General features: G+C 37.9%; 1 protein-coding gene across 1 annotated transcript; it reads left to right on the top strand.

Annotated features, from left to right (window-relative positions):
• Positions 1-22: 22 nt before the first annotated feature.
• LOC115820224 (tripartite motif-containing protein 35-like) lies at positions 23-16,577 on the top strand. Its single transcript, XM_030783709.1, has 7 exons — positions 23-415; positions 1,245-1,340; positions 1,426-1,656; positions 1,793-1,815; positions 7,402-7,407; positions 14,682-14,800; positions 16,039-16,577. The coding sequence occupies exons 1-7, from the start codon at positions 23-25 to the stop codon at positions 16,575-16,577; spliced, it is 1,407 nt and encodes a 468-aa protein (XP_030639569.1).
• The last annotated feature ends 5,417 nt before the right edge of the window (positions 16,578-21,994 follow it).

Raw genomic sequence — 21,994 nt, 5'->3', positions numbered from 1 at the left:
AGTCGCTTCAATCTATTAAAACATGGCTTCATCAGAAGAGGATTTCTCCTGTCCTGTCTGCTATGATGTCTTTAAAGATCCTGTTCTCCTGTCATGTAGTCATAATGTGTGTAAAATTTGTCTGCAGCAGTTCTGGAAGAATAAAACTTCCAATGAGTGTCCAGTCTGCAGGAAAAGATCTTCAAAATCTGATCCTCCCTTTAACCTTATGTTAAAGAACCTGTGTGAGGCTTTTTTACAGGGAAAAATTCAGGGAACGTCAGCAGGGTCCGAGGGGTTCTGCAGTCTGCACAGTGAGAAACTCAAACTCTTCTGTCTGGAGGATAAACAGCCTATGTGTCTGGTGTGTCGGGATTCGAAAAACCACAAAAACCACGAATTCTGTCCAGTGGATGAAGCTGCACATGATAACAGGGTAAGTTATTGTGTTTTTTAAACACTACATTGATTTTTGTTTATTTTATTTATTTATTCATTTATTTATCTATTGCTTAAAGACTTTTAAAAAAAGAAATAACATTTATTTTACTGACTACTGTGTACTGTAAAAATTAATTCAAATTTGGGGAACAATGAAATCAACACGCTTAGGGTTTTATGTCAAATCACTATTTAAAATGTATTTTGGTTAGACAAGACTTAACACAGGGGATCCACAGTGGTGCAGTGGGTAGTGCTGTCGCCTAACAGCAAGAAGGTTCTGGGTTCGATTCTCCAGCTAGGGATCTTGCTGTGCAGGTGTTTTATGTCCAAAGACATTCAAGTCAGGCAAATTGGAGAACTGCCCCTAGGTGTAAATGTGTTTGCCTGTGTGTCTGCCCGATGGATTGGTGACCTGTTCAGGGTGTTTCCCTGCCTTTCGCCTAATGAACGCTGGGATAGACCCTAATTAGGATAAGCAACTTTGAAAATGAGTGAATGAACGAAGACTTAATACATTTGATATGAAATAGAACAAGTAGTAGAAATAAAATGAACAGAATCTAATCACTCTGCTGCTGACATTAAATAGAAGTAAAAGGTAAGATAAAGTGTGTGCGTGTGTGTGTGTGTGTGTGTGCATGTATGAATGAGTATGCCTGATCTGTGCAGATCAGGTCAGTTCCACTAAAATGCTCATTCATTTATCATGTCAGATGATTGTGTAATTTACAGAGATCTAGTCATTATATCACTCATATACACTCTACAGAGTCCAACTGGAAACCAGAAACTTTCTCTAAAAATCTACTTATTCATTTCAGGAGGAACTGAAGACTGCATTGAGGCCCTTACAGGAGAAACTGGAGATCTTTAAAACATTCAAACTGACCTGTGATAAAACAGCAGAACACATTAAGGTGAGAATAATTGTTATAAATCCTACAATTTCAAACAAAAATATATAAAATATTTTAAAAAATGTTTTAATGTTTCTTATTTCAGACTCAGGCTAAACACACAGAGACACAGATTAGGGAAGAGTTTGAAAAGCTTCATCAATTTTTACGAGATGAAGAGACAGTCAGGATAACTGCACTGAGAGAGGAAGAGGAGCAGAAGAGTCAGGTGATGAAGGAGAAGATTGAGGAGATGAGTGGAGAGATTTCCTCTCTTTCAGACACAATCAGAGCCATAGAAGAGGAGATAAAAGCTGAAGACATTTTGCTCCTAAAAGTAAGAACCTAAACAGGTCTCACACGTACTGTTACTGTCTCTGTTTTTGACCCCCCCTTCTCCCTTTTTTAAAAAAATTCAAATAACACCTGATGATCAAGGCATTTATTTATTTATTTATAATCTCTTTTCACAGAACTTTGAGGCCACAAAGAAAAGGTAAGTAACATGTCTCTTAACTCTCTTCTTTTTCTGTGGTACAAAACCCACAGCAGCACTGACTCCTGAATGTTATTCCAGAGCCCAGTGCACACTGCAGGATCCAGAGATGCTTTCAGGAGCACTGATCAATGTGGCAAAGCACCTGGGCAACCTGAAGTTCAGAGTGTGGGAGAAGATGCAGCAGGACATTGTTCAATACAGTGAGTTCAAATATTAGATTGAGACAAAAAGAGGGAAAATTCAAACAACTTAAGCGGACATTTTACCACGGCACGTACGGTCACTAAAAGTTTTCATCAGATATTGATCTGAACGTAGGATGACAGAGTCTATTCCTTAAAGAAACTGGGATTGAGACAGTCAGTTTGTGGAATACGAGAGAAACAGATGTATTCGTAATATACATATATTATAATGTAGACAGAAAGAGCAGGAGACATTTACCGGAAAGTACAGGGGGAAAATGATTGAAGGAGGATTCTGATGACAGAAATAAGGGAAAGAACACAGGTAACTGATCACACCACACATACTTGTGTCCTAGATCATAAACTATGCAAATAAAGTGAGCAAAAGCTGTTTTTGTCATACAACATGCAAGTGACAAAGGAAAAGACACAATGCTGTCAACCCCCTCCACCAGTATGGCCAGACTCTACTCAGAGCCTGGAGTAAAGAAACACACTGGATCACGACAAACAGTAATAAAAAAAGGGATGAGACAGAACATACCCAAAGATGACATAAAGATGACAGGTTACTGAAGACCTGGGGACACAATGGGCCTGCATTAGGACCACATAAGTGCCAGTGACTCAACAGGCAGTTTGTGGCAGGGTTCCTGCATGAACTGGTTTCTCTGTTGTGACCCTGCTGGTCATTTCTGGTGTTGGCTGTCATTTGTTTTGTTTTTTTTTTGTTTTTTTGTCATGTGCTTTTGTTTATTTTGGTTTTCAATGTGTTCTGGCCCCGCCCCTCACTTGTTGTGTCATTGTGCTCACCTGTCTCTTGTTGGAGTATTAGTCTGTCTGTTTAAACCCTGCCTGTTCTACCCTTTGTTTGTCAGTTCGTACTGCTTTCCCTCCAGTATTAACCTTCTGTTATTCTGATAGCCTTCCGTGTTTGACCTCTGCCTGTTTTTTGACTGTTTTTTGCCTGTTGGATTTTGCTACCCCTGCCTTCCTGTCTTGCCCTGCACCTGTTTTTTGAACCCTCTGCCTGTCTCTGGAATTTGCCTTTGTCTGTTGTTTTGGATTGTTCTCCTGCCTCTGACTGCTCTGTGGTATGACCTCTGCTTGTTTTTTGGATTCCGCTTTCTGTCAAGTGTATTGAAAGACTGTTGCCTGGCAAAATAAACATCTCAGACTCATTCATTGGTGAGTCTGCAACTGAATCCTAAGTTTTCCCTGACAGTTTGGGTCCTCTGTTATGAAGGTATTTGGAAGAAACTAAATCAAACGTAACTAACATAAAACGATGATGGGTAATAACAGAGAAAGAAAGAAAATACAAGTGAATGAGCAAAACTGGACTTAAAACTAGTAAAAATAAACCACTTCTGATTATAAGCAATATAATTAGAAGTAACATACCTCTATGCAATGCAAACACCTCCTGTTTGGAAGAGGCACAAATACACAGAACGTGTATATGCAGCACAGTAAAATAAATCAGACCAATATGAATAACCTGACATGTTACCTTTGGGAGAGTTTTATACTGACTCTTCAAGGACATCTCTGCTTTACCAGACAGTCCCTCCTATTCCAAAGTAATATGTGAAGGTAAGTTAAAGGAGAGAAATTAACAACAGCATAGACATATAAACATACAGAATATTCGATCTTTCCCTCTGTCTCTGTTCTCTCTCTTCAGCTCCTGTGATTCTGAACCCCAACACTGCAGCACCATGGATCATCCTGTCTGAGGATCTGACCAGTGTGAGATTCAGTGATGACAAACAACACATTCCTAATAATCCAGAGAGATTTGATGAATATTTATGTGTTCTGGGCTCTGAGGGCTTTAAATCAGGGACACACTGCTGGGATGTTGATGTTGAGAACTGTACAGACTGGACCCTGGGTGTGACCACAGAGTCAAATCAGAGGAAAGGAGAGACATTCTTTGACACCGGTGTCTGGTATATTGAGATAGATGATGCTGGTAAATACAGGTCATGGGCCTCAGGAGGGTCATATGCTCCACTGACAGTGAATAATAAACTCCAGAGGATCAGAGTGGAACTGAACTGGGACAGAGGAAAACTCTTTTTCTCTGATCCTCTAAATAACACACACCTACACACCTTCACACACACTTTTACTGAGAGAATGTTTCCATTCTTCTATAATAACTGTGAACTCTCTCCTCTGAAGATCTTACCAGTGAAATGTTGTGTAACAGTGAAACAGCACAGTTAGATCAAATGTGTGATGTTGAATGAGAAAAAGCTTCATATTAATGTGAAACTTAAAAGTGTGTACAGATTTAGAGGATTTATTTCAGAAAAGACACAATGAGCCTCTCCTTGTGTAATGTTTTACAAATAAGATTAAAATTACATTCTAACAAATATAAATGATCCACAGCAAAATCAAGAAAAATAAAATCATACTTTTTCTATAACTTTATTTCAGTTCATTTACCACAACCATTTTCTTGTCCCACCAACTCACTTGCTCCTCACTGATCAATAAATATGACTGTAGTGACTAAAAACCCACGTCTTGAACTCTATATATTCACATCTGTCAAAACGATAAACTTTCGGAGTCCAAATATCTTTATTTTAATATGAAATCTGCCGCCCTTTCCATGTCTCTTCATCAACCCCTGCAGAGAGAATGTCTGAGACGAGAAGCCAATCTTGTATCTGTGCACAGTGCAACTGAGCAGAATTTGCTTAGGCATTGGGCAAACCTTCACCGTGGCCACTTCTGGATAGGAGCGCAGGATGCTTCTAAGGTAAACCATGTGCTCTTTCTGACCCTTTGTAGGCATGCTCTTTTTAGTTTAACTTTAGTTTAGCTCTAACTTGGACTCTAACTTGGACTGAACTCTATTACTGAATAAATTAATTGTTCATACTCACTGACAATATACAAACTCAGACACAAAGAACTAGCTAGGGTGTGGTTAATATTAGTAGGTGTTTCTACTGGTCATCATCCCTGACAATCATTTCACAGGAGGGAGTGTGGCTGTGGAGTGATGGGTCCAACCTTGATTACTCTGGCTGGCATAGGGGTGAACCTAACAATGCTGGGGGCCGCGAACATTGCATGGGGATCCATGGAATGGGTATGATTTAGCAACAATTTTTTATAATCACTCAGTAAGAACAATAAACACAAACTACAGATGTGTCAGTCATGTGTGATTTGCTGACATGCAGGGATCTACATGAGCATTTATTAAAGTGACATCTGAATAAATAATTCAGAGGTGCTGATAGTAAACTGTGAATATTAAAAAAAAACTTTAAGTATACACCTTGCCATGACAATTTGTACACTCAGTAGGCTCATTTAAAGGAACAAATTAAAATTCCAATATTTTCATGTGCACTGTTATTTCTTTCTTTCTTTCTTTCTTTCTTTCTTTCTTTCTTTCTGTCTTATTCTGGTTCTTTTATTTCTGGAGTGTGCCTTTGTGTTGTTATTTTCCTTTAAGTTAAATTTGACCATTTCTTTTGCAGGCTGAAATGATATCCCTTGTTCAGTGAGACTCCCATTTGTGTGCAGCCTGAAGATGTAATGGGGAGATCTTGGCAGCCTCTAATAACCTTCAACAGTTGATTGACTATGATTGTATTTCACCTCCTTTTCTATCAACAGAAAATCACAAATCAAAACTGTAAACGAAAATGAAAAAAAAAAAAAAAAAAAAAACCCCAAAAAAACAAAAAACAAAAAAAATGAACTGTTGTACTGGTTCCCAAAAAAAAAAAAAAAAAAAAACCCTCATGAAAATGACTCCTGATTTTCTTCTCTTTCAATTTTTGTCTTTAAATCACATTTGAAATCAATAAAAGCATCAGCAAATTTAGATTCCCTGTTTTGGTCTCTGTCTTTTTCCGCAACATATGTCTGTGTATGTGTGCCTGTGCACACGCGTGTGTTTGTGTTTATTTAGAAAGATCAGTAAAAAGTGTAGTGTTCATTAAATATCTAGTTAGTAAGAAATAATTCATAGCAGAGTTCCTGTGCACTGGGGGAACAATGATTAATGTAACAGAGTCTACCAACACAGATTCACAACTAATACGAAAATACTGTTGTTTTCAAATGGCCGTATGAGACTGTCCATAGGCATCATTTTGAGACAGCTGTCATATCATGTGCTATGATTCAATTTCTGCCTGAATTGACCACCTCAAATCTCTCAAAAATTAGGGTGACCATACGTCCTCTTTTTCAGACCCAAAAAATGCGCTCGGCCGGGATTTCTAAAACGCCAAAAATATCCGGGATTTGGTTTTTACTTTCCTCAGTCACCATTCATTGTGTGTGTATTTGCATTTGCATCGCTTTGACCCTTTTCTTTAAGTTCTGCCCTCTCGCATGCCACCATCTGATGGTCATGTACACTATCACGCCATAACTGCATCTCATTCATTACTGTTAACACTGCAGCAACAGCCAAGAGACCTTAAGAGTGCCGTAACGCCACCAAAAGTTGAATGGAAAGAAATAAGGTCATCTTGCCACTGTTTTATGCTAGCAGTTATTTGTGTTATTAAAGACTAACCGGCTATGCATTGCAACCGTTAAGTACAGACGCAGTTTTACATTGCATTGTCAACCATCAGCCTTACATGTGCAATGACTGGAACCAAAAGTGACATACACTTGAATTTCCCCGTAAGTTAGGAGTGGAATGCATCACATATCACATATGAATCAATTTTAGGAAACATAATGGCTCACGCACAGACATGTTTTTCCCGAATAATAACAAGCGACCTTGGATAAGAGAAATATCTATTTCCATTGCATTATTCGTGCTTTCCCGAGTAACGTATTTGGATTCGGGTACATCCCAAGTACTTGCAGTCCAAATGTCCTTACTTTAACAATGTTAAAAGCTTTAAACCATATAATCTGCTTAATACTTCAATATGCTATATAACTGAGATTATCCCTAAAGAAATCGGTCATATATTATGTTCTTTTTCCTATTTTCTTTTCCTTTTCTTTCTTGAAAATGAAACAGGAAGCCTTGTCTTTGGAACAGACTCTATTATCAAAAAAGATGTTGCCAATACATAGTGCGTGTGTGTGTGTGTGTGTGTGTGTGTGTGTGTGTGTGTGTGTGTGCATGCTCATGTGTTAAAACTGACTAGTTGTCACAAATACCAGATGAGATGAGATGCATGTGCCAGTCTTTATTACAAAATGTAATCCAAAACCAGAGTGACTAAACAGGCCAGCTTAAAAACGCAATAATCAAGCTACTGATAGCAGGACTATGAATCAGTGACAGTAACAGTAATAGGCAATTGTCAACGCACAACAAAGCTAGACAGAACAGCTAAGCTAAAAGGGTCAGGGAGGCTAACAGGAACAAGGTAACTAACAGAGTACAGTAAATCTAAACAGGGCAACTACAGCTCAGTGCACTACGAGCAGTAAGAGACTTTGCAAGGAAGACAGAAAAACAATGGGTTTATATTTACACAGGAAGACAAACCAAAGAAAATGATTAGATAATGAGACGCTTAGTCAACAATCAGGTAAAAACAACATCTTGAGAGGTTGGTGCAGAGAGGGAGGTGCAGTTGAAAGCACCACAGCACATTCAAATTGTAATGTGATCCTAAAAACACACTGTACTGATCTCTTGCATCTTCTCCCAGACTCTAAATGCCACATTGGCCAGTACTCCTGAAACCATTTCTGGATTCTGCAGCATGTACTGGAGTCTATAATACCATTATGGAGTCAGTCCTGCTGTGTTCAGAACCACAGAAAGGAAAGACATAAAGAGAATGGAGGCAACTTATGTACCTTTCCAGTGTGACCTTAAAGTTCAGAGAGGGGAGCACAACACTGCTGGGATGTTGGGGAGAACACACACTGAAACATGGGTGCAACCACAGAATCAAAGCAGAGGAAAGGCAAGACATTCTTTACACCTTCACACACACTTTTACTGAGAGAATGTTTCCATTCTTCTATAACTACTGTAAACTCGCTCCTCTGAGGATCTTACCACTGGTGTGTGGTGTAACAGTGAAACAGCAAAGTTAGAGCAAATGTACTACAATTATTGAGCAAAAATTTCACATCAAAAGCAAAAATATGGCATTCATCATCATCAGTTTATGAGGTCTAATTCTAAAAGTGTTCGAAGGTAAAGATAATTAGTTTCATATTTCTAAGATCACACAATGTGTGTTTTAAACTACAGTATCCTAGCAACAGTGTCTTTGATTTTCATTCACATCATACCAGGACGGACTTCTGCACTTTAATAATTTAGGACTTTCCTTATTCTCTCTTTATGTTTAAGTTGACTGTACATACCTGAACTAAACCCGAACTAGCCCTTATCAGGGCTAAACTGACTGATCTGTTTGACTTTATTTTGATCATAAAGTGCAGTAAGCATATCAATTTTTTCAAGCCATATCACATTGATAATGTTACCTGCATTAACTGGATTAGTGTGTAATGTATGTGTTTGATTTGGACAGTAATTGTGCTGTATGTCTGACTGACTGTAAACACACTGTATATGTTATAGTGTGTGGTGAGTCTGAATAAAGCCATTATTAATCCTTCATTATGCTGTCATTGGATCAATTCTTTATATTGAGTGATTTGCTGCAGGTTAAACCAAGAACATCAGAATGATCAGAGTTCACAGGCTCCTGTTTTAATCAGTCTGTCTGTTTACACTGAGATCCAAGAGTAAGATGAGTCAGTGAAGGTCAGAGTTTTAATCAGTCTGTCTGTTAACACTGAGATCCAAGAGTAAGATGAGTCAGTGAAGGTCAAAGTCAACAGCTCTGTCTCGTCCAACTGTCTGTGTCCTTTACAGAATACTCCATCACACATCTCAACCAGACAATGTATCGGTTTTGCCAATATATTGGCCATTATCGGCCCCTTTTGACGTTTATCGGTCCAAAATCGGAATCTGCCTCCTCATATCGGTTTTGCCGAGATTACATCTTGGTTCTCCGAAAGTAGGATTATTGAGAAGTGTTATGTGATGTCTGAACACGTTATAATGGCTCGACAGTGCACTTGCATTTGCAACTAAAAACAGATGTGTGCAAACTGCAAAATGTATTTAGGAGTATAAAAAGTATTACGAAATTCAGCCCAAGCAGCCTCTACTTTTTTTCTCAATAACAAAAAAAAAATTGATAACACAACTAGGGCTGCATCTAATGCCATTTTTTTGCCAATTGAATTTTAGCAAACCTTTTTTGAACAAAGCTTTGAATGTTTGTGATGTGATGTCATTGTTCTGGCCTGTTGTTTTGGGAGACTCTACTTTCTATTCAGTAATATGAATGAAGAGATGGTGGGTATGGGAAACTGCAAGTCACACTCTTTTTTAAGTTTAGCAATCTTTAACAGACACTTTTTACATCATTTGATCCAGAGTTCACTGTCTTTGCGGTGTCGACGGTTGGCATTCCTTGCAACTGAGGATGCACCTAAACATTCACAAATAATACAGTGATTATCTGCCAGTAGGCTAAATTAAACTTACACGTAACCAACGATATTGTAGACCTCAATTTACGAACATAGCCATTTTACAAATTCAGAAATAAACTTACACTTTTCAAATGGTTTCCCAAATTTGCTGTTGAGTGATGGTACGCAAGTTTTATCTTGCATATCTGGCACTCCACTTTTTATCAGCTTCCAGTGTCACAGCCTGCACCTCCATTTTGGACTCTTGTTTTGTTCTGTCTTTTGTGCTCCTGTTCTGTGTCTGTGTCCGACCCTCACCTGTTCCTGTTTGTCTCATTTATTAACCTCATTAATTTGTACCAATCATGTTTTGCCCTGTTTAGTTCTCCCTCTGCATTTAAGCCCTTGTGTTTGCTTTGTCCTTTGTCTATCGTTGTTTGTGTTTATACACACTGTTTTGCTGCACCTTTTTGTTATCGGCTTGGTTCCTATTTGCACCTGTATTTTAATCTTCATTTTGTAAGTAAAGTCCTCCTTTTTGTCACCTTCATCAGTGTCTTGCACTTGGGTCCTGCACCACTCCACCAGCGTGACATCCAGACCGGAGACTTTTTGGACATGTTTTGTCCAGGACTGAGAATCACAAAAGAAAGCTATTCCTAGCTTATGCACGAATTTATGACGCCTTGATGGAGAGCAACAGAGGCTTTCATTACTGAAATTCAAAAAGTGTAATTGCGTTTATTGGCAAAATTGCTTCTGTTAAATGATAATAAAAGCAGGCCGCTTTAACATCTGAATTTCTTGTATTACAGTAACAATAACTTTAAAATTGCAACCGAGCACCCATCCTAATAATTGAAAGCTTAATTTCACAATCGAATACCAATTCAATAACATTGATGATGATACTGTTGCTGCGATGAACCAATGCTGTACGTTGAAAAAAATCACATGGTCCACTCGTCTGCACAAAGGGCTCTTTGGACGCCACTTTTTTCTAGACCGCTGGTTGAGCTCAAAACAGGCCGGATGACTTGCTTAGAAAAGCTGCTGGACCAGTGATGTCCTTTGTTCCTAAATGGACTGAACAGACTTTTTTTTGGCATTTAAAACTAAGAATTACTTTATTGTATAGGTGTTCATACCATTTATACTGTTTATACAGTTGATGGTGTAAAATACAAATAATTACATAACTATTAAATAAATACAGTTTGAGGCAGAAATACTTTAAACCTAGTATACTTTTTGTATTCAAATAAATGAAATCATTTTGCTTGTAAATGTCTCCACATACCCTTTTATTTAGTAAAAACACATGATCTGATCAATTTTCATTGCTCCTTTAAAGTTCTTTATGCACTCCTAAATTTTTCAAGTTAGGAGCACATGTGATCATTAGGGGGGAAAAAGTAAGTGTCAAGCCCTGATTCTTAGTTTAAACAGTTTTTTTTCTCTCTTTAGGTTTTTTCCACATTGCGTAGGCAGATTTTTTCTATTTTTAAGTTTGTTAAAGAATATTTACTCAATAAGTAAACAGGTATTATTAAATAGGTATTATAGGTATATTGCCTGTTGTTCCTTGTAGGAGGTATTTGAAAACAAATTCATTATAATTCCCTTTATTTAGTTTTCTTATTAAAACAGCCAAATATGATAAATGAATATTGGCCCAAAATATTGGCCAGATATCGGTTGTTTGAGTTTTGAAGTTTACTGTACCTTCTAGCTAAAGTCTGAGGGTGTCTGTTTTGAGATGACTGTTCCATACACATTATGTCCCCTTTAAAGCATGTGATTTTGTTTGTGTATACAGGTTAAGGGAGTGAAGGACAGATGTGACATATGATTGTCATACCTCGCTATGACAGAAGAGGGCAGAGCAATGCAATGGAAAACGGGGGGAAAATGAAGTGAATGTGCAATTTTTATAGCAAATTCTTATGGAACACACATTGTCTCATCCCTTATCCAATGAGTGCACCTGCTGGTTACATCTTGCAAATTCTGTAACGCCCCCTATTTCCGTCATGCTCATTATTTTCAATGAAAATAATCAGAATCTATCAACAATCTTTATCGCTCTATTCCTTCCTATAATGAACGGGAAAACAAACCATGTAGCCGTCAAATTTAATTTTTCTTTAAAAAAAGAACTTGACCATTTACTTTAATACGAACGATTATATATCTAAAAATTCTTAATACAAACAATTGCATCAATTAACTCACATAAAAAATGGCTACGCAACTGTTACAGTGATCTTCATAAAACTAAGAAACAATTTTTTTCTCCAACACTACCGCTGTGTGGAGACACTGAACCAGTCCCTCTGTTCCACTCTGTTTAAGATCAGCCTTGAGTGAGGATGTCATTCGACTGTTCTGTCTTCCTCATACCACATGAATAATGCAACACGCAGTTAACTCATTTCCCATTCACCAAAAAAAAAGAAAGTTCAGTTCAGTTGTTGAATGAAACAACTGGTAAAGGTAAAACTGTAACAGAAAATAATATGGAAATATAAACCAAAAGAACCCAATGTGTACAGTAAATTATAGCTGTTAAAAAAAATTACTGTTATGTGTTAATACCACTACTATCATTATCTGGGACCTAATATACAGACCATTTCAAAATTACATGGGAATTTCAATTGTAGCAAACTCCTTCAGCCATGAATAAATACCCTATCATACAATAAGATGCGCACATAAGAAATCTAAACATGCTAGCCATGCTTAGACAGGCTTGAATGAATGACAGAGGGAACAAGATGAACAAGTGCATGCAACCATGCTTTTCTTAGGGTGTCTTTACACAAGCTGCTTCTGAGGACATCATCAAAAGGTGACAGGTCAAAGGAAGGTCAATTAGCCATACAAGCCGCTATGCCACAGAAGTCCAACAGGGGGGAAATAAAACTCTGTTAAACTACAATGAAACACTAAGATATTTCTCTCATGATGTGCGTATTAGCGAGACAGCATAATAATGCATGATATCATATCAGTCAAAGTCCATTTCAGACCAAATATGTGATTAAGCAATAAAAGATCAGAAGTTGATCCTGCTTAGACTTTGACTCTTCCGTCACCTAAGAGACAGACCTGTCAAAGTGCCTTAGGGAGTCCTCGCGGTTTTCCTCATTTACGTTTTCACATTTTTAAAAGAAAACCATGGCTTCCAAATTTTCAAAGCGAGAAGAGGATCTCTCCTGTCCTGTATGCTGTGACATATTCAGTGATCCTGTTGTCCTGTCCTGCAGTCACAGTTTGTGTAACGTTTGCCTGAGGCAGTTCTGGGAGAGTAAAGGAACTCAGGAGTGTCCATTGTGTAGGAGGAGATCTTCAAGAACTGAACCACCTATTAACCTTGTGTTAAAGAACCTGTGTGAGACTTTCTTACAGGAGAGAAGTCAGAGATCTTCATCAGGGTCTGAGGAGTTCTGCAGTCTGCACAGTGAGAAACTCAAACTCTTCTGTCTGGAGGATAAACAGCCTGTGTGTCTGGTGTGTCGGGATTCGAAAAACCACAAAAACCATGAATTCTGTCCAGTGGATGAAGCTGCACATGAGAGCAGGGTAAGACAAATACTGTGGTTATAAAACTCTACACTCAATCTTTTGTTTGTTTGTTTGTTTGTTTATACAAGACCATATAAACAAAGACATGATATCAATTTTAAAAGATACTGTGAAATCGGGGATATAACATCTGCACATACAAAACATCTGTTTTTGGGTTGTTGTTTTTTTTTTTTTAGTTCAATGCTTTAAAATGTGTGGAGCATTAAAATCAACACACTTAAGGTGTTATGTTATATTGTTATTTAAACCACTGTATTTGGGTTAGATGTGACTTAATGTAATTTACAGAGATATGGTTATTATGTCACACATACACACTCCACAGAATCCAACTTGAAACCAACTGGAGACTTTCTCCAAACACATACTGATTTATTTCAGGAGAAATTGAAGACTGCACTGAAACCCTTACGGGAGAAACTGAGGACCTTTAAAAAAGTCAGACTGACCTGTGATGAAACAGCAGAACACATTAAGGTGAGAATAATTATTACAAATCTAGAACTTCATTCAAAATGTTAGTCCCACAAAATGGCCAGACCCACAAAGAAGGTGAGATTTAGCCTCATTTCTTTCTTTCTTTCTTTCTTTCTTTCTTTCTTTCTTTCTTTCTTTCTTTCCTTCTTTCTTTTTGATATGTTTACTGCACTTTTGTTGTTTGAGGAGAGTTAGAACATTTTGATGAAAAAAAAAATCACTTTTCCCCTTTATTTGTATTGATAGTGTGTTATGTTTGGAATGCACATCCATATTTTACACATTTGGATACCTGTGTGTGTGTGTGTTTACTACATGTTTGACAAAACTTTATTGTAAACTGCTATACCCTGCACACAGGAAAAGCTAAAGCCACAAGTGTTTTTCATTTATACTATCAGTGCGTGTTTTGTGTGCTTATTCGTAGCTGGTTTGTGTGTTCTGTATTGACGCAAAAAACAACGTTTTGAAGAGTTTCGCAAGAATTCTTTGCCTTTGCAAGAGATGTATAATGTTTCGCTGATTTGGTGTAAGGTTTTGTGGTAAGTGTGTAGAGTTTTGTAAAAAAAATAGCCTATAGTTTCAAAGATAGTGCTTAAGCAATCAGAAAAAAACTAATAAATTCAAACAGTGTAGAGTGATATCAAACATGTTTTAATGTTCCTCATTTCAGACTCAAGCCAAACACACAGAGACACAGATTAGGGAAGAGTTTAAGAAACTTCATCAGTTTCTACGAGATGAAGAGACAGTCAGGATAACTGCACTGAGAGAGGAAGAGGAGCAGAAGAGTCAAAGATGATGAAGAATAAGATTGAGGAGATGAGTAGAGAGATTTCCTCTCTCTAAGACACAATCAGATTTATGAAAAAGGAAATAAAAGCTGAAGACATTTTGCTCCTAAAAGTAAGAACCACTCTCTCTCTCTCTCTCTCTCTCTCTCTCTCTCTCTCTCTCTCTAATACGTCACAAACATTCAGTTGATACCTGATGATCAAGGCATTTATTTATTTATAATCTCTTTTCACAGAACTTTGAGGGCACAAAGAAAAGGTAAGTAACCTGTCTCTTAACTCTCTTCTTTTTCTGTGATACAAAACCCACAGCAGCACTGACTCCTGAATGTTATTCCAGAGCCCAGTGCACACTGCAGGATCCAGAGATGCTTTCAGGAGCACTGATCAATGTGGCAAAGCACCTGGGCAACCTGAAGTTGAGAGTATGGGAGAGGATGCAGAACATTGTTCAATACAGTGAGTTTATGTACTAATAATGAGATATCAGGTAACAAGACGAAAAAAGACAGTGAGAATGTCTACTGTTATTCATTCTACACACACACACCCTGGCTGAATAAGCCCAGTAATGGCATAACTGTACTTACACAATTGACTTATTATTATACAAACCGCTACTCTATTAATAATGTTTTCAGTTTAGGATTGGTTTCATTGGCTCTCATTTACGAAATGAAGGTACGACAGAAAACTGAGCATACGGTCATTTCCATGCAAAGCTCGGCATTTATCAGTATGGACGTGAGCAAACCTCTCGTCAAGTCTCAACTTGTGTACGCGAGAGTCTGAGTCATGGATTTGCGGTGCAGCATAGTGACGAGTCTGAGAATTGTTAAAAGATATATCTTCTGACTGGCATCTTAAACATATGCAGGCACTTATTCATCACTGAAAAATATGCAGCCTATGGGAAAATATTTTATTCTATAAGAGCCTGCATCGACTAGTATGTTTCATATATCCTGACATAAATAGGTTTCCAATGAACGGGGTTTACAGTTTATTTGTTGTAAGATTAATTTGTCTTTTACTTTGTTTTCTCGATATCTTGAATTAATTATGTCATTATCTCGAGAAAACAACGTTTCGTTATTTCATGATGATGACATAAATGAGTCGAGATCTCGAGAAAACAGAGAAAAATAACATGAGAAAATGGAATTTAAATTAAATGTAAATTCATGGCATCTTTGGGCTTCCATAGGTAACCGATTTGCAATGTGATTGGTTCAATTGGACTTGCGATGTCATAGTTTTTATTTTTCTTCATCTTTATCTTTATCTTGTTGGATGTATTACACCCCTCCATGTCGTAAACTCAAGGTGTGAGGCCTTGTAGGGGTGTGATATTTAAGAGAGCTTGTAGGGGTGTGATATTTAAGAGAGCATGTAGGGGTGTAATATTTAAACGATGATCGTTTTCGGCTGCCACATTTATCAACGCCCAATCATTCTTTCGCTGTAATTTGCGAGATACGAATGTTTCGTGAACTCTGTTGTAAGATGATTTCTGCGCTTGGATCTGCGCTATTCTCTGCATTAGATTGATAAATGATGGCCATTTTCTTTCTTTTCTGTTTTCTTTACTAATCAGTGTCTCAACAACAATCCATGTAGATACACTAATAACAGTATAAACATGTAAACACACTGAATATTTAAATTCTCCCTCTGTCTCTGTTCTCTCTCTTCAGCTCCTGTGATTCTGGACCCCAACACTGCACAACCACGACTCGTCCTGTCTGACGATCTGACCAGTGTGAGAGACAGTGAAGAATATCAGCAGATTCCTGATAATCCAGAGAGATTTGATAAATATTCGTGTGTTCTGGGCTCTGAGGGCTTTAACTCAGGGACACACTGTTGGGATGTTGATGTTGGGGAGAATACATACTGGTCCTCAGGTGTGACCACAGAGTCAAACCAGAGGAAGGGAAAGACATTCTTTAAAACTGGTGTCTGGCGTCTTCGGTATATGGATGGTCAATATGAGTCACAGGCCTCCGGTGAGTCGTTAACTTCGCTGACAGTGAATAAGAAACTCCAGAGGATCAGAGTGGAACTGGACTGGGACAGAGGAAAACTCTCATTCTCTGATCCTCTAAATAACACACACATATATGACTTCACACACACTTTTACTGAGAGAATGTTTCCATTCTTCTATAATCACTGTAAACTCTCTCCTCTGAGGGTCTTACCAGTGAAAAGTAACAGCGAGACAGTGGAATAGCACACTTAGATCAAAAGCACAATAAAAAAAATTCCACTTCAAAAATAAAGATGTGAAAATCATCATCATCAGTTTATGAGGTCTAATTCTAAAAGTGTATGAAGGTCAAGATAATCAGTTTCTTATTTCTAATACCAAACAGTGAGCGTTTTTAAACTACAGTATCATAGCAACAGTGTCTTTGATTTTCATTCACATACCAGGACAGAGATCTGCACTTTGATAATGTAAAAGTTTCCTTATTCTCTCTTTATGTTTTAAAGTTGACTGTACATATCTTAACTGAAAAGAGGAACAATTTCCTTATCGGGGCTCTCTGAAAATCTCACAGATTTTATTTAAAGTTGTGTTTGACTTTATTTTAGTCATAAAGTGCAGTAACCATATTACTTAAAAACTCCTCTGACACACTGAGAATGTTACCTTGGCTGGATTTGTGTGTAATGTATGTGTTTGGTTTGGGCTGTAATTATGCTGTATGTCTCACTGACTGGCTTGTAAACACACTGTACGAGGTGTGGCGATTAAATAACGAGACTTTGCTTTTGTCAGTCAAACCACAGCGCACATGCGTGAACCATGTGGTATACGTTGACCCCTGAATAAATATAAGCAAAGTTTCCTGAAAGTTTCATATTGCTCACATCTTTGGTTCACTGTTACGCATCGCTTGAAGTAGACATGTTTTTTCTGACGTGACGTAAAAATGGTCAGTTCAAAAATCGAGCGAGGCATCAATTTGACATTTTTGGTGAAATTGAACAAAACATCAACTGAATCTTTTCGTACGCTAACTGAGGTTTATGGGGAATAATGCATGTCACGGTCATGTGTGTTCGAGTGGCACGAGAGATTTTGTGAAGGTAGAGAGGATGTTGAAGATGAACGTTGTGGACGTCCCTGCACATCAAGAACCGGCGTTCGAAATCAACAAATCCTTCAAAATAATCAACGACTCACCATCAGAATGACTGCAGAAATGGTCCTCATCGATAAAGAGACTGTTATTAAACAATCATTGCAACTCAGTTGCAGCATTACACCTTGTATATGTTATAGTGTGTGATGAGTCTGAATAAAGCCATTATTAATCCTCCATTATGTTGTCATTGGATCAGTTCTTTATACTGAGTGGTTTACTGCAAGTCCAAGAACATCAGATAATCAGAGTTTACAGGTTCCTGTTTTAATCAGTCTGTCTGTTAACACTGAGATCCAGGAGTAAAATGAGTCAGTGAAGGACAAAAAGTCAATAGCTCTCTCTCATCCATCTTTCTGTGTCTTTTCCAGAAAACTCCATCACACAATCTCAACTCTGATGGTGGATCCAGGGTGTTCTCTGATTGGACACATTAGACATTGCACCTTGAGTTTTCAGGTTTACTGTGCACAAGTCTGTGTAAATGCGGTTGTTTTTGAGATGGCTGTTCTGTTCACATTTTGTCCTCTATAAATGTATGAGATTGTGTTTGTGTTTACAGGTGAAGTGAGAGAAGCACTGATGTGAAATATGATTGTCATACCTCATTACGACAGCAGAGGGCAGAACATCCCAGTGAAAAAACAGTGAGGATGAGCAGGGATTCTACTGTAAATTCTCAAATAAAAACCAGGTCTCAACTAATGGCCAGGTTTCAAATCATAGTCAGGGCTGCTGCGTGTTTGAGCAAATAAAGTCTGGTTCCAAATATAGGCCGGGTAAAAAAAAAACAAAACGAAATATAAATTACAGAAAGGCTCAGGAGCTTTCAGACTCAGGCTAAAAACACAGAGACACAGATTAGAGAAGAGTTTGAGAAACTTCCCCAGTTTCCACAAGATGAAGAGACGGTCAGCACCTGGCAAAGCACCTTGGTAACCTGAAGTTCAGATTCTGGGAGAAGATGGAGGAGATTTTTCAATACGGTGAGTTCAAATATTAGATTAAGGCGAATAGCGAAAATTCAGGTGACACTTCAGGTGACATTTCACACATGCAGAGTTTTTTTTTTTGGTCTGCCTTAAAGATAATGGAGTCAGTTTGTGAAATATTAGAGAAAGAAACAGATGTATTTATAATGTAGACAGAAAGAGCAGGAGATGGGAAAATTGATTAAGGGAGGACTGTGTAGAAGTAATGGAAAGAAGCCCAGTGAATTACCGCACCACATGTATTTGTGTCCTAGATTACACACTCAAAAATTGAGCCCAATGAGAACTCGCATTCTCTGATCCTCTAAATCACACACACCTACACAACCTTCACACACACGTTTACTTCTGTAATTGCTATACTTACTGTACTCTCTGTCCTCTTAGGATCTTACCAGTGAAGTGTTGTGTAACAGTGAAACAGCGCAGTTAGATCTGATACAGTCTCTGTTTAAAGTGAAATGTTTGAACTGTTATTGTTTCTGTCATTACTGTTATTTCTGATCAATTATGTGATTTTCTAAAATCTGATGTAAATCTATTTATCTTGTTTGCCTTGATGATATTTCTGCAGCACATATCTCTCATACCATAAGAAGTATTGTATGTAGTGACATATGAATCTTATATTTTGAATCTGCTTTTCGTCTAGTTTTGAAATGTTGGAATGGAAGGATGTTTTAAAACAATTTACTCTTTGATACTAACTAACCTTTGATACTTAACTCTTTTATTGAGAGCAGGTATATCAGGAGCACAGTCAGGGCCCTGGAAACACTGACAAACAGAAATACACCAGACAGGACTGACAGACAGGTTCACAGGTAAATACAAGTGAAGGGTCTGTGTAACAGTGGAACAGCACAGTTAGATCAGAGGTGTAATAGTAAATGAGAAACAGTTTTATACAAGTATGAAATTTCTGTTTGCAATGTCTGATTTCTTGGTTATGTATTCTCACATCACATATATCAGTTTTTATTCATCCTTCTGTCCACCTGTCCATTCATCCATCTGGTTCTCCCTCCCTCTCCTTCCCTCTCACACAATGAGGTCCTCTTTGTTACTGTGTGGTGTGAGTCAAGCATTTAGCTCAATCTCTCTCTTTCATAGTTACTGCAGAAATGTTGACTTGTGTGATTCAAGCGTTTCTATCAGATGGACATAAAGAAGTGAAACTGAAAATGAATAAAAAAAAAGTGTGTGTGTTTGTGTGTGTGTGTGTGTGTGTGTTTGTGCTGTTCTGAGATCAGTGAGGTTCCTGCTCTCTGCCCCCATGTCTCTGCACACAGGGTTAATGACTTCTGACTTATGAGGAGCAGTACTGAAGTACCAAACCTGTCTGAACACCTGTAAAGGAGATTTCTCATTCTCTCCTGATCCAATCATCACTGGAGCTTTATGTCAGATGGTCCAGTATGACTGCACACTGTATATTAATTCACTCTTTTATTGTGTGGAGAATGGGTTAAGGACGTCTAGAATTGTTGGGTGTCTCCCATTCTCACCTTATCCAATCATGTCTGTCTATCTGGATCACACACTACCGGGTGATTAAAAACTGTCCATTGATTTTCTTTGTTATCACATGGAGGATGAGGGAGAGGATTTTGTGAATACTAGTGTGATGTCTACGTCACTGTAGACTTAGTAATGGCCAAAGTTTCAATAAATAATTCATTCATTCATTTAGCAGACGCATTTATCCTAGGCAGCTACTGAAACTGGCAGAATACATTCAGGTCACCTTCCACCCTGAAACACTGACTCACTTGAACCCCCATGGAGAAAATGAGCAAGAGATAAGCAAGTCAAACATCTCACATGTACGTTAGGTATAAGATGGGAAAACAACTAGGAGATTTTCAGTGTTGAGGGTGGCAAGGTAACAACCCAAAAATAAAGGTATGAACCCTATAGAACCCATAGGACCAATGGAAGACACACATAGAGGACTTATTCACACATCATTAAGAACAATATATTTATTGTGAGTTGTTTTGTGACTTTTTTTTTTTATCTATCAGTCCATCATAAAAAAGAACGGTTAACTCGAAGTGTGAAGTTGTCGCACCAGTTTTCATCAAGAGGAAACAACACAATAGAACAAAAACTGAGCAAAAATAATATTTCCATTAAGGGTTTTCGACTTGTGTGAAGGTTTCAGAAAAATCCAGACTGGAGGCTCATTCATGTGAAAGTCAAGTTCTGTGTATCACATCATGCAATATAACCCTTGCCACCATTCAAATGTGTAATTATATTTATTTATTTATTCATTCATTTGTTTGTTTGTGAGTCATTCAGATGACTACACAGGTTAAATTGGCTTAAAACACGAGACCAAATTAAGTTCTTTCCAAGCCTTGTGATATCAACTTAATTTCAGTTTACTCCCTCATTAGATCCATACATACATTTACATAGTCAATACTGTATATTTACAACATATCATAATAGTGTCTTTTGTGTGATGAGAAAAATTCCTTTGGTATGTAGGTTTTAGGTTACATACATAATAAACTAGGAAACAGGAGATCCATGCTAATACAGACAAATTTGATCTGATGTATCTGTAGTGTGCTGGGCTCTGACAGCTTTAACTCAGAGACACACTGTTGGGTTGTGGTCAGAGAGACACTGCTGAGTTGTGGTCAGAGAGACACTGTTGGGTTGTGGTCAGAGACACACTGCTGGGTTGTGGTCAGAGACACACTGCTGGGTTGTGGTCAGAGACACTGCTGGGTTGTGGTCAGAGACACACTGTTGGGTTGTGGTCAGAGAGACACACTGCTGGGTTGTGGTCAGAGACACACTGCTGGGTTGTGGTCAGAGACACTATCCATTAGATCCTGGAGGTGATAACACAGTGTGTTCAAACAAACACTGTGTGTTCAGAGGATGGGATGGTCTCTCTGGAGTTTGTGGACAATGATGATGAAAAAATTTCGCATTCTCCAGCACAGAACTGGACTCACCTCACAGTAAATAATACACTCCACAGGATCACAGTGGAGTTTGGACTGAGAAATATTGTCGTTCTGTGACTTTCTACATAGCACACAGAGACATTTTCAAACACACATGTTTGTAGAAAAAGTCTTTCCATGTTTCTTTGATGAGTGTAAAGGCTGTCCTCTGAGGATTATACCAGTAAAATTTTCTGTAGTGTTTATAAAGAGTCATTGTCAAATACTGAACTCTGAACTCTAACAGGACTGAATCTCATTACATAAACCTCAGTGATTTTTTTTTTACTGCTCTGACATCTTCATCCTTATTCCAGTCAGAGAAATTATAATTTGGGACAGTTTTACCTTCATGATTTATCTGATTACTCTATAACTGATTTTAAGACATACTGTTCACAACAGAGTCTTATTTCTAACACAACACAGATGTCCTTGTTAATTAATTAAGTTATGAAAGGCCAAATCAAAATGAACTAGCTGCCCTCTGGTTTCTTTTGCAAGTCTACAGTTTTTCTTTAAGATTCATCCTTAGAA

The sequence above is a fragment of the Chanos chanos genome, chromosome 9 (assembly GCF_902362185.1).
Source record: "Chanos chanos chromosome 9, fChaCha1.1, whole genome shotgun sequence".
Taxonomy (NCBI): domain Eukaryota; kingdom Metazoa; phylum Chordata; class Actinopteri; order Gonorynchiformes; family Chanidae; genus Chanos; species Chanos chanos.
The sequence above is the reverse complement of the archived record's forward strand: the minus strand, read 5'-3'. Positions and strand labels throughout refer to the sequence as shown.

Coding starts and splice junctions, on each gene's coding strand:
- LOC115820224 (XM_030783709.1), top strand. CDS start 23: ATGGCTTCATCAGAAGAGGATTTCTCCTGTCCTGTCTGCTATGATGTC. Junction 1,657..1,792: donor AAGACATTTTGCTCCTAAAA/GTAAGAACCTAA, acceptor CTCTTTTCACAG/AACTTTGAGGCCACAAAGAA. Junction 14,801..16,038: donor GCAGAACATTGTTCAATACA/GTGAGTTTATGT, acceptor CTCTCTCTTCAG/CTCCTGTGATTCTGGACCCC.